The 13462-nt window shown below is 39.6% G+C and overlaps 3 protein-coding genes across 3 annotated transcripts; 2 read left to right on the plus strand and 1 right to left on the minus strand.

Moving 5' to 3' along the window:
- The first annotated feature begins 13 nt into the window (after window positions 1–13).
- On the plus strand, window positions 14–2641 carry avp (arginine vasopressin). The gene is made up of 3 exons (XM_088305437.1): window positions 14–178; window positions 1588–1792; window positions 1869–2641. The coding sequence occupies exons 1-3, from the start codon at window positions 44–46 to the stop codon at window positions 2003–2005; spliced, it is 477 nt and encodes a 158-aa protein (XP_088161563.1). The 5' UTR covers window positions 14–43; the 3' UTR covers window positions 2006–2641.
- A 1181-nt stretch (window positions 2642–3822) lies between these two features.
- Window positions 3823–5854, plus strand: ccl27a (chemokine (C-C motif) ligand 27a). The gene is made up of 3 exons (XM_088307549.1): window positions 3823–3901; window positions 5061–5178; window positions 5451–5854. Exons 1-3 carry the CDS (start codon window positions 3823–3825, stop codon window positions 5569–5571), a joined length of 318 nt encoding a protein of 105 aa, XP_088163675.1. The 3' UTR covers window positions 5572–5854.
- A 2239-nt stretch (window positions 5855–8093) lies between these two features.
- znf367 (zinc finger protein 367) lies at window positions 8094–12780 on the minus strand. The gene is made up of 5 exons (XM_088294717.1): window positions 12233–12780; window positions 11397–11547; window positions 11157–11276; window positions 10247–10385; window positions 8094–10154 (listed from the first exon to the last, which is right to left on the minus strand). The coding sequence occupies exons 1-5, from the start codon at window positions 12500–12502 to the stop codon at window positions 9884–9886; spliced, it is 951 nt and encodes a 316-aa protein (XP_088150843.1). The 5' UTR covers window positions 12503–12780; the 3' UTR covers window positions 8094–9883.
- Window positions 12781–13462: the final 682 nt, after the last annotated feature.

A 13462-nucleotide genomic window follows, 5' to 3' on the forward strand; every position in this document is an offset into this window, starting at 1 on the left:
GTGAGGCATCCCGCAGCAAGTAAAAGCTCAGCAAAGCTCAGCAATGGCTCGCTCCTCCATGCTCCCCCGGTGCGTCCTGGGACTCATCGCCCTCTCCATCGCACTTTCCTCCGCCTGCTACATTCAGAACTGCCCCCGGGGAGGAAAGCGAGCCTTGGCCGAGACAGCACTCAGAAAGGTGGGAAATTAGATTTTTTTTTTTTTTTTTAATTTATTTATTTTTTTACCTTTTCTCATACTGTTCGTAAAAATTCTAAAATATTGGAGTGCTTAACAATTTTTCATATTTTGTCTTTCTATGACTTTTGTAAATGATTAAATTAATAAATTCCGAAAATACCCAAAAATCAAAAGCTTTTGAAAAAAAGCCTTTATAGATAACCAAACTTAATTATAAGAACACAAAAACTTGTTTTTTTTATTATATGCATATATGTGGTGTTTGTAATGTATTGAATTTATTGAATATATGAAATGAAATATTTAAGTAAATTTTTTTAAAAAATGACATGACTAATTAAACTAAACTAAATTTAAAAAGACATATATTCGGTGTGCATAGCTACATTATTACTATGGTCTCTTTTTTTGTTAATAGATGGTTCATATATATATATATATATATATATATATACACATGTACTGAAACTTGTAATAACAGTATAATAATAAAAAAAATATTAAACTGCTTGAATTAACTAATGACAATTTAATAAATATCAACAATTTCCAAATGTTTGGTCATACATTTTTCTTCACTCATTGACAGGGTTATGAACACTTACTGATAAGAGAATGTGAATTCAAATATGTTCCTAATAAAAGATAGAATAATTCAATTGAAGAAATAAAAGACCTGCACCACTGAGAACAAGCGTGGGCTAACTCCATTTTGGTTCATTTACAGGAGAGTGATTTCAAGTTCATGTCTGTTGCTCGATGACTACTGAAAGGATTTAGTGAAATATTGATCAAAACATTCATCACATCTCTGAATATTTCATGAAAGATGATAAATAACGTTTGCTTACACTAACATTCTCTTAATGCAATCATGGGCTGCACTTATTAATATTGATGGCTGAAACACAAGTTCTATCATAAAATTAATATGTTTTTATATTTTTTTTTTATTTAATATTTGTTTCCTTGCTGAATATTAGTTGTAAAATTCCAGTGTCTTATCAGGAAATCTTGAAAATGTACAGAATTGAAAAAAGGCTCACCCGTGAACATCACTTGACCAAACTCACAATACAGGAGAGCTGTGATTGGCTGTTACCTGAGAGCAACTGTGATGTCATTTTCAGTCAACAACAAAATGCAAAATGGTCACCTGCTGAGATGCCTAAAAACGGGTGGATTTTGCACTTTGATTCAAATTCATCAAAGGCAATATTAATCAGAAGGCCGTGTTTAGATTAGTGGCGCCTAAAACAAATTATTGGAAAGAACATTTTCGACTTGACTTTAACTTTGAAATGACATCAATGAAATTACCCCACTCTTGTTCTCAGCAGCTCTTTAAAGCTAACATTTGTAAAAGAATGTGAAAAACGTTTATTGTGCCCTTTTTGTGCCTTGCAGTGCATGTCATGTGGCCCCGGGGAAAGAGGCCGCTGCTACGGCCCCAACATCTGCTGCGTGGACGGCTTTGGCTGCCTTTTGGGCTCCCCGGAAACAACTCACTGCATGGAGGAGAATTACCTGCTGACCCCCTGCCAGGCCGGGGGGCGACCCTGTGGACTCGAGGGAGGCCTCTGCGCTGCTTCGGGACTCTGCTGTAATTCTGGTAAAAATAATGAGTGTTTGTATGCACGGTTGGTGTTTAGAAGAACTACTCCATTTGTTTTTTGTTTGTTTTGCAGAGAGCTGCGCAGTGGACTCTTCCTGCCTGGGGGAGGTGGAGGTGGAGAATCCAGCCGAAACCTCTGCAGGAAGCTCACCTGCAGAGCTGCTTCTGCGCCTTCTCCATGTAGCCACCAGGGGACAGACTGAGTACTAAAACATTTGTCCTCACAGCAACTCACTTAAATGCCTTTGAGACTCCAAACCTGCAACCTACACTCCATTAAGGCCATGTGTCCCCAACCTTTATTGAGCCAAGGCGCAGAATTTACAAATAGAACATCTCACAATGCACTGCCAAACAAAAAAGTAAAAAAGAAGTGAAATAATGACGTTGTGTCAGGGAATTGAATTGTTCGGCTTGTTACGATTTGCCACTGCCATAGATAGACATTATTTGAAGTAAATAAATCATTTTGAGCCCACTGGATGAAGTGTGATTGGGAATCAGTGACTTGAGTCGCATCCAAATCAAATAATGTTTTGTCAAACGAACGCCTTGTGGGTTGAAAAAAAACTTAACTCCCCTCTTGCAACACTTTGAAATGAATGATGGACATTTAATAAGCGCCACAGTCTTCATTAATGTACATACCGATACTCATATTGTAAACTAACTTTACCCCCAGTGCACCTCAGCTTTCAGGTTTAAATAATGAGTACAAAAAGTCATCGCTGTTTGATGCCCTATAAAGCCGGACTACAATGCTTGAGCGGTTTGTGTATGTGACATGTGACTGTTGAGTGAAAATGGAATAAAAGAACTATTGAATATATATATATATATATAAAAGGAGTGTGTGCTGTATTTGTCTCACCCAAAGTCAGTTGGGAAAAAAAGCTCCTGCTCACCTACAAAAACCACGACAAGAACGAGCAGCGCAATCAAAAAGGGGACAGATGAATGGAATTTTTTTTTTTATCACAATTCTAGTCCTTCTAAATGATTTGAATAATGAACGTCTCAGAGCGGATGTGTTTCAGCATGTTCCACAGATTAAAGTGTGTTTTGTGTCAGTTCCAGCTTGATTACAATGAGGCGCCTGTTGGATTTTGTCAGTTAAATTGTTGAGTCAGAGCCATTCGTAGCACACTGATTCACATTGCTGGCTTTATATGCGGCTGACTGGCAGCTGGTAAATGTTCCAAGACTTTATTGCCAGCGGGAAGTTTATTTGTGCCTAGTCCAACATCCTTGCACAATGATGTTTCAAAGGCAGTTGTGCTGTACCTGGGCCTCAACTGGTCTGGATCAGTCGGTTTTGCGCAACAAGAGGATTTGAGTCTTGGTACACACCAAACAGTAGTCAAAATATCCATAGTTTACTTGGATATTTATTTTCTGACTCTTTACATCCGAAAACATGTCTCTAATTTTCTACTCTTTATGCGGTCAAACTACCAATATAAAATTTGAATTTAAAGTCTGCACTCTGCCCTCAAACTTGTCTTGAGCGAGTGTCCAAATTTTACAGTTTTTTTTTTGGGGGGGGGTGGGCTCATTTTTCTCGTTCTCTTATCTCTTAATTGCCCCAGTTTTTTTAATCTTTCATTTAAGTACAGGACTTAAATCAGCACTTCTACCTGTTTATTTTTACACAAGTAACTGTACTTCTCCAAGTACAGAGTATGAGTATTGCCGCCTCAGCTCACGGGTGAGTTGGACATTGTTCAGTTTTACACCACAAGCACAATAATGAAGATATATTTGAAAGCCTACATGCTACGTAATACCTTCTGACCACTTCACCGTTATTTTTGGCAAGATTTTTGATAAAGCCTGCGTATCGTTTCATATGAGTGAAGCCTACCTCCCAATTTATAAGAATGCTGTTGATGTGGGGTTTATTCATCAATGAAGCTGCAACCTGTCAGAGCCTGTTTGAGTGTTGTGTTGTTCACCCGTCGCTCTACGTGGGCAGGTACTCAAGCAATCTGAATGTATAAAGAGTGGAAGATCACATTTTCTTCACCATGTTTTCTGCCATCATGCACCTGAAAGTTATTGTGGTGACTTTGTGCCTCGTTGCTTTGGCCATCGACTCTACTGAAGGTAATCGAAACTCTAAATAGAAAAAAAAAAATTAAATGCAACTTTTAAATGCATTATGATGAAGAAATGTGCAGTTTACTCATTGCGTCATCATAATTCAACAACCTAATTGTGAGGTTAATTAATGGCTAAGAGTGTATTATTTCTGAAAAGGTATTTGATACTGATTTTGATGATTCTACGCAAACTTGCATTCTTCTTTCCTTACTTTATAGAATTTGTTCTATTTTTTTTTTTCAATATATGGAGTATTTGTCAAGTGAAAGATTTTTATTGTTTATTACCCTATTTTTTTAAAAGCTCACCAAGCATTGTGTAATAAAGTAAACTGCAATACTCAACTGCTTCTTTTACAGCTTGACATCAATACCTAGAGTCTGTCCTTTTTTTTGTTGTTTTTACTTTCATATATGATGCTAATTGCCAGTAAAATAAATTTAAAAAAAAGAAAGGACAAATTCTCTATAATTATAGATTTTTTTTTCGTTTTTTTTTGTAAATGTAAAATGTAGTTTCTGTGAGTTTTCATTTTTTAAAAGGATATTAATTTTGACTTAATTTGTTAACGAGTTAGTTTTAGTTTTTTCATTAGTTTTCATGAACTTTAATAACCTTGGCCCCAGCCTCAGAACCGTGAGGCAATGTACTAACCACTCTGCCAACATGCTGACTTGAGAGTAAAACTTAATCAAATAAATAAATAGCTGACGAATGTTTTTGATCGTGCATTATAGAGGAAGAAAATGGCTGAATGGTATTTATTTGAGTCAAATTGTTAAATTATCATTTTATGTGATATTGCGACTTACTGGCATAAATGGAGAGACAATTCAATGCAGTGTTTTAACACGGCATAATTCCAATACTAATTATTATCATTACATAAAAAAAAGAATAGCTTTCTGACAGTGTCATTAAAAAGTTATCATTATTATCTCTGTAAGGTCAGACTTTTTGATACAGCTCTTCCATTGCTCTCATTAGTGCCCAAAATTAGTCCACTATTCTCTTTGACAAAGGTGATTGATGATAGTGGAGCAATGAAATGTCGACTCCATCTCGATTTGTAAATCTATCATACATTTTCAACAGAAATCCAGCGCATCTTAACGGATTTAGCCATTTCACTCAATGCAGCCTTTTTGTTCTCCAATTATAGGTGGCATCAGTAAATGCTGCGTGAAAACCAGAAAGACCATCCCCAAGGCAGTACTCATCAAAGTCCAAACATGGTACATGCAGGACAGCAGAGGAGCCTGTAACATTGACGCTCTCGTGTAAGCTCCACCACACGTTCAACATCACTTTAAAAAAAAAAATCCATTATAGTCCAGTAGTAGAGGAGAGTAGTGTATGTTGTAGATATCCACTGGGCTTAGGGACAAAACTTATTGAGCTCCACGAATGTCCCAGAGTAACAAGATGAGTAATTCTTCTTAGTAGAGCATAGCATGCGGCTAATCCTCTGCTTGTCCAATCACTGCCTGTCAAAGTGTGTTTACGATATATTCTAATACAAAGATTCATTTCTTTCTTCGTGACTCCACAGCATATTTGCAGGTGCCTGGAAAAAGCCCATTTGTGCGCATCCCAGCATGGAGAAAGAGCTGAACAGGTTTCGGAAGATGATGGAGATGAGGCTGGGAAAAGCACATCGAGCAGGAGTGTGAACATCTCAATGTGGCTTTATTTACGTACGCACATTTTGCTTCCATTCACCACGCATAATATCATTGCTGACTTCTCATAGTCAATGAATACAATTATGGTTTCGGTACATTCCTGTTCATGACTGCTCCTGCTAATATAGCCTGGGGCTTGCAGCACTTTTGGGTCGGGTAAAAAAATGACGAGCCATATTTTTCTTTTTATGATGCCAAAATCACGCCTGTAATACTTTTTGCTGGAATCACTTTACCTGCAAATAAAGTCACCCATACTGTAGTGAATATTACTACACGGAATATAATATGTGTCATTTAGTACTTTCCTATTAACAATTTATGTATATGGCTCACTTTTAATATGAAGTCACAGGGAGAACAGGCAAATTCTACACAGGCAGACCGGAGCCAGAATCGAAGCCAGCACCTCTGCGCTGTGAGGCCACAGTGCTTACCAATCGTGCCACCTGTACGAGAAGTCATGATTTATACAACAATAATTGGTTCCATTCTTATATAAAGGGTCGAATTGACCCTATAAGAAGACAGACAAGAAAATACTCAGGGTACTTGACATGAACTGCAGTAACGTGATCGACCTTGAAGGTACTAGACGACATATGGACCAAATCCTTTGTAATCTGACTGCATGGCAAAGAAATATAACTGTTGAATTATCCCTTATTTTTATCAATTATTTTTTCGAATGAGGTTTCCCAGAAGACTAACGTACACTGTCCTCTGTGCTGTGATCGTCACAAGGTAAATTGATAAACTGAGTCTGAAAGCATGTTTTTCAAGTGAAAAAATGTGGCATTAATGTTTGGACCTAGCATTCAGTGTGGAAGGTTACATATTCATTCATCTTGCTCAATGACTTGTTAAGCGCTGCCAGTTGGGTTTACACCAAGCAAAATATTGTCAGCCATTCATTTTTGACTAACAGCTTCTATTACAGTGTGTAATGTTTGATTGTTTATTATGTACAAGTAAATACCACCCAATAAGTAAACAAGATCATTCTATATTTCCTCAAATCGTATCCATCTCTTGAAACAATGTGTGTCCAAACTAGACACTTGGTGTGTCTTCCAGTTAAGACAATTAAATTTTTTCCTCATGGAAAATTGCTAACCAAAACAACAGTGCTTATTGAAGAAGATACATTCTGCAGTCTCCAATATGTTGACTTTACCACGTTGCAAGAGAAGATGACCTCGGAGTAGAAATGTCAAAGCTCCACAATGTTGTGTTGCGTCCATGATTGTGTTCAGGAGAGCGGCGTAACATATTTGCTCTGTCCAGTCGGCCTTGGTTGTAGCTGTTTTGTTGTTTCTCCTTAATGGACTTTTTTAAATTTTGGGTCAAACTCCACTTTATCCTGGCATAGATATGATTTTAATGTTTATTTTGAAGATGAAAAGAACAAGAAAACAAGAGACTTCATCACTTAACCCCTGTTTTTCATATTTAGAGAGAGGTTGGAAGAAGTCCTGACTTCTGAAATTCCATCTCTTTTACATGTTCATATAATTTATGTTTCTATTCTGCTTCCATGATAATTCATAGTATTCTGAGTGTATTCCTAAACTTTGTGTCAGTTTTTTTTCTGATGTATTACATCGTCTAGTGCAGGCGTTCCAATTCTGCACTCACCACCACAGTCGTGGCAAATTCAAAGGCAAGAATCCATTGATGACGTACGTTACTATTTAACGAGCACAATATAAGCTTATCATGCATCTGTTGTTTCGTAATGAGCAGGTGAACGATAATTCGCTTTTTAAAAATATCATTATTTTCCACATGTTCAACATTCACACCATTGAAAATAATTTCTCCTCATCACAGAGTGTGGCAGAAGCTTTTATCGGCGTCTACGTGGGTAAAGATCACGTGTTCTCTTGGGCAAATTCTGAAGCCAGCAACATTTGCTGAGATTTACCATTTCTATTGGAATTAAATATAAAGCCATGTATGAGAACACATGATGCCGTTATTAAACATATTTTGCATGGCGTTAAACTAGACCGACTCATGTATGGGCTTGGCATCTATTAAATTGTATTTAATCTACTGAATTTTCATGAGCGTTCATCAAAGGCAAGGCGGGTTTATTAATACAGCGCATTTCAATTACTTAACACTTACTTAACCCTGAAGCATTCATTGAGATCCCATTTCATACCTAAAGTCATGTTGGTCTTTTCCATACAGTAAATTAAAGACTCAACCAACAGAATAAATAAATATCTAACTAAATGGCCAAAAATGCCTGCTGTGGTTTCTCATTTGCAGTCTGTCTGGTGGACGTGTGTACTAGTATTAGCATTTATCGGAAAAAAACAAAACAGCGGGAAAGACCATAGAGGCATCACCAAATTACACATTGCAGCACAGCCAGCAGATCAGAACTGAGAACGGTTATTACATTATCCACCACTCGGTGGCGCCGTTTCGCTCCATACTGGAGTTAAGTGTATTTATGAAAATACAGCACAAAAACAAAAACTAACACACACACACAATGGCCGTGTCAGGATGCGTGAATATTTATTGAAAACCAACAATGCTATAAGAGTGTACAGCTTGTTAGGAGAAGCCCATGCTTTCTGTAATTGTTATCATATAAACTTCTAACAAGCAAGAATCACTCTATACAGAACTGTCAGGAGTATGTTTACATAAGGAGAGAACTGCTGCTAGAATTCCACGTCCAATGTAAGTTGTGCATAATCAATATTATTCTAACAATCTGTATAGTATATATTAAATGCCATCATTTTGTCAAACCACACACACAAAACAACTACAGGTTAGAAATGCTCCAGAACAGACTATGATCGGGTAAAATAAAGATTTGGTGACTTGAATATCAACAACAATCTTCCAGTTTCGCATTGCAGGACGTTTCCGAATCCAATAAGAATTGTTTTAAAAAGTTTGGTTGCAGGTTTCCTTCTGAATATACACAATTAAAAAAACCTCAAGTAGGGTTATTAGGCAGCTTGATACAGTGTTTTTTATGTAGTGTAGCTTAAAAGACAAACATAAAACCCAGCAAGCACTATTAAAAAAAATCTATTTGAGACACATAGAAGCCAATTTCCCCAACGTTATCCTAGGCATTGCAAGCATAATCCACATTTATTTTAAAACACAAGTGCTTTATTTTTCTTTTAAATACTGACCAAAACATCCCCAAAAGGCAAAATCTGGATTTCTGAGTTGAATCATTTGAGCGGAAACTCAATGAGGCTCTTAGAAACGAATTTGCTACCTTTTAATATAAAAGATGACAAAAGTAAAATATAAAATCCTGACCTTAGTTTCCACCAAGCAGTTCAGTATGGAAAAGTAAACCTTGGTCAATACAACATGTTCAAGCACTACCCATTCTGTACCGCACCACTGCCTGTGGTACCTCAGAGTGAAATTTGATTTCTAACAAGCAGGGGCGGAATGGCAGACTACTCACAACTGTCCATTGATTGATCAACAGTTTCTTCTTTCATTTTATGACTTGACAGAATGTGAAGGAACCAAAAAAATACCACAGAAAAAAATGAAATATGGTAGATGACAGCTGGGTTGCATGCTTCCACCGGCAGTGGATAAACTAGCCAGATTTGGGTTTTAAGTGACTCAACACAACTAAACAAGTCTTAAACCTGCCAAATAGACGAAAAGAATAATCCACAGTACAACACTGCTTGGTGGAAAACAGTTTTAAGTGCATGGGTTGTGACACAGATCTGATGCGGTGAGAGGTAACGACGCTGTGAAAAGTGGATTAGGCTTGCAATGATCACCTATCGTTTTCACGGCCCGCCCTACTCCCCAAAAAAAAAACCCTGCCCATCATCTGACACCACGAGAGGCCGCGGCCGTCTGATTTGTGAGGCGTACACCCTGTTTGCAAAACTCTAAACCATATTTACAGTCACTCGCTTGAAAAACTTACCTTAAAAACTTATTAATATCAAAGTGCAAAAGAAAACAATTTAAAAACACAAGTACTCTTTGATTGCCTTTAAAAGGCAGACAAGAAGAGCGACATTCTTCATATAATTACATCTACAATAGCAGCCTAAAGGGATAAATGGAAGCTGAATAAGGTGCTTTAGCTTGTGCCTTCCTGGGGACGAGGGGGACAGATAGTGTGCGTGAAGTTGTGAACACTAATCTCAGGTCAATTCTTGAAAGTCAAGAAGAAACTAGTAGATCTGGACTTGATGGTGGTCTAGCTACAGCACACTACAAAGGAAGGAAGGCCGACTGGGGCTGGACAGAAGTAATCCGGAGAGCGGGGAGGTGCTCAGGCAGACAGATTGTTGGCCAGCTCAATGAGCGCCAAAGCACCATGGAGACGCTCCCGCTGCTCCTGGAGGCGGCGCTTGGCTGCTCCTCCCTGGCTGCCTTTTTCCTCCTCTCCCATCTCCTCTTCTTCGTCATTCTCCTCATCAGACAGGAGGAACTCCATGGGGTCTCGCTGCTCCTGATCCTGCGCTCTGGCTTTGCCCTGCGCCTTTGCCTTAGTGGTGGAGGTGGTGGTGGTAGGGGCACGCTGCTCTCGGGTCTGCCAGTACCTGCGAGGGACCACCAGCAATTGAATCCCTTAATGTGTAGTGCGCGAAAACCAACTCACAGGCATCATTTGTCAAGTGAAAGTTGTCCTTACTTCGCCAGCCACTCTGCCACTGCCTTGTTGTCCACAGACTGCGCCTTGCCGGTGCCCTCCTTTGGCTCCTCCCTCCTCAGGCGGGAGAATGGATGCTTTGGGCAGTGACGGTTGGCGTGCGTGAATCGGTTGCCACACTCTGTTGACGAAACAAAGTTGATGTGAGGTAGCAATGGTCCAGTTAAATTTGATTGTTTAGTGCAGCGAATCTCAATGTATTACGTACACTCCTCTAGTGGGACATTAAGAACCACTGATGTAAATGTTCAAACTGTGCATACTGCTTAATTTATCTATTTTTTTTAACCGCTACATCTGTTAAGTACAATTCAGTTGTATTCATACCAAACGTACAACAATTGCATTTAAACTTTTCCAGCTGTTTGAGTTGTAGTCACTTACAAATTTACATGCAAAACAGACAGTATTAAAATAGAAACATTTTTTGTGGTGTCGATTGGATAAGGAAACAGCTTTACGCCAATACCTATTTACTCATGCGGTAAATTGTTAATCATTTCAGGAACTTCAAAATATGTAACACTGCAATTCAAGCATATTCACCCTGCCGGAAACAACCGATGAAGCCACATCAAGAGGCATTGCAGGTACAAGCCTACAAGTCTTTAAAGTCTATCTTGTTTTTAATTTAATGTATGACGATAGTCTGTTTTAATCATTGCACTTTGAGGGTGTTGTTTGGCATGTTCTGCGTAATGAAATTCACTGTCGTGTTTTTCCATTATGTTAACTGTAGTTAGTATCTCATCAAAACACTGGTTGGAATGACTGAGCACGCTGTCAGCCACTGGGAAAGCACCCAGAAAGTTCCATGTCATCACAGTGTGCTACACTCATGCTTTGTAAACTCAAGATGGACTTATAACTATGGTTTCAACAAAAATGGTACCTTTCTCCGAGCATACAAAGGGTTTTTCCCCAGTGTGCAGACGCTGATGGGTCTTCAGCTGACCACTTTGGACGAACGCCTTGGTGCAGTTAGGGTAGTCGCACAAATACGGTCGCTCACCTGGAGGGGAAAAGCATAGGGCTTTGAGTTGTTGTGGAATAGATACTTATGCTACGCACCCATGCATATAAATGCATTACAAATGTGCTTTACGCATGCATTATGGCTATCTCGACTCACCTGTGTGTGTTCTTTTATGGGCTTGGAGAGACTTTTCCCTAGGGAACACCCGATTGCAGATGTTGCAGCGGATACGGCTGGAGGACGTCTCCCCCTCGTTGATCAGCTCCCGGACGGTCTCGGCTCTAGGGCGCCCTCTGCGGATGCCATCCTGCCCATGACAACAAATACTCATCAACATCTTACAATTTCAAACACAACATACATAAACTAATGGAGAACCAATAAAAGAGCTCTATCAAAAAAAGATGGCAAAATATGTTAATGCCTATCTATGATTGGCAAGGTCAGGGCGGTATCAAATAAATAATGTTTGTTATTGCAGCTAATCGAATGCAAAAATAAATCAAAACCTTAACCATCAGAAGCTTAATCTAACCCGAATATAAATGTCTCTTTTTCCAAGGGTGATCTGGCAAAGATGCAAAGTGCAAAAAACGGCACATCCCATCATAACGACCTAATTGAAACATAAACGAGCACAACAAACAGGAAAGTAATCATAAAAGAGTTATACACCAAAGTCCCCAGCGTTTGGTCTTTTATGTTTTTGCTCACGTGCTAACGATCTCGCGAGAGGTCCAACAACACTCACTTCCGGTTAAATTTTTTGGCGCCAGGCGAAACGTCATAGATACGAGCAGCTGCTCCACAAACCAGGAAGGGGTTTAAATCTTCTGAGGCACACCCTAATGCAGGGGCGTTTCTTTCATTTATTTTTTTTTAACTCAAAATACAAACTAAGTTTTCTATCGTATTAAAATCATATTCCCGTTACTACTTTATGTTCACAGCATTTATGCCATTTACGACTGTTTGAAAATACTTTGTCATACCTTCTGGTCGGGTGAAGACGCCGCGTCCGCGTCTCCGATTGTCCCGCCTGGAGACGAAGCCCCGCTCAGCGAGCCCGGGCTGAGTGTCACATTGTGGGCGTTCTCCCCCCATTTCCACGGGTACACCATGAAGTCGCTGAATCCTGGGCTCGCGGGCGTCATGGCCTCGACCTTCTGGGGCTTTATTGGGGTGGTCTTGATGACGGACACTAGGACCCTCTTGGGCGAGTCGTTGCAGAAGATAACGTGAGGTTGCTTGTTGTCGGTCATTGTTTGAATGTCAAAACTATCGGAAATGGAAGAAAATACGGACGGCTTTTCTATCCCCCTCCTCAGTAGTTAAATTTATTCCCCCAAAAAACGGCGCACCGTGTTAATCCGGGCTAAATACGTCCTTCATTTCCAATAGGCAGAAAAAATAACTCCGTCCTCAGCTACTGTCCATCCACAAAAGTTTAAAAAAAACAGCTTGAGTCGGTTCTGGTACTGCAAGTCCAGTCTGAGCGGTAAGCGCCCACACAAGTGATTACACTGCGTTGCAAAATCGCGCCCGAGCAGTAAACACACCAATCAGCGACATCGAAACCCTCCCGTGTGACATATGCGACCAATAGGACGAGCCAACTTGACCACTAAGCGAATGGCAGGCCAGTATACAGGAAGTCATGGCGCTCAGTTGTTGTGATTGGTTGAGACCGTTTTATCCAATCAGGTTTGAACAGTGGGTGCGCGCGCTCGCGCTCGACCACCCTGATTGGCCAAGGAAGCGGATGCCACCACACGCGCGCCCAGAGTGTATCCAATGAGAATGAATGGCGGTTCATTTTACAGCGCAGATGAGCAGATGGTGCCATTTTCCCGCGTACGCGACTCCATTGCTGTTATTACGTTTTGGTGTCAATTTAAAGGCATACCCACAAAACGTTGGCCCCGCCAGTTACGTAATCATTTTAAACCGGAAACACCCAGAACAAAGGAGGCACTGTGACAAACAAAAAACAAAGCAAAATAAAAGCAGTTTAAGTTGATATCACTTTCTGTCCATAACGACTCTGATCTGATGCTTAGAAGGTCATGATCTAGTAAAACGCTGAAGGGGATACAGTTTTTCATCAGTGCCACCTGAGTGTATACAGGACCACGCACTTCCGAACCGGATTATATTGACAAAATACATGCTCTTAATATAATCAGTTTTGATGATACATGTATAAAAGAGCCAGTATTCTA

This window comes from Idiotropiscis lumnitzeri, chromosome 1, assembly GCF_059441095.1.
Source record: "Idiotropiscis lumnitzeri isolate Australia: NSW breed Sydney's pygmy pipehorse chromosome 1, RoL_Ilum_1.0, whole genome shotgun sequence".
NCBI lineage: Eukaryota > Metazoa > Chordata > Actinopteri > Syngnathiformes > Syngnathidae > Idiotropiscis > Idiotropiscis lumnitzeri.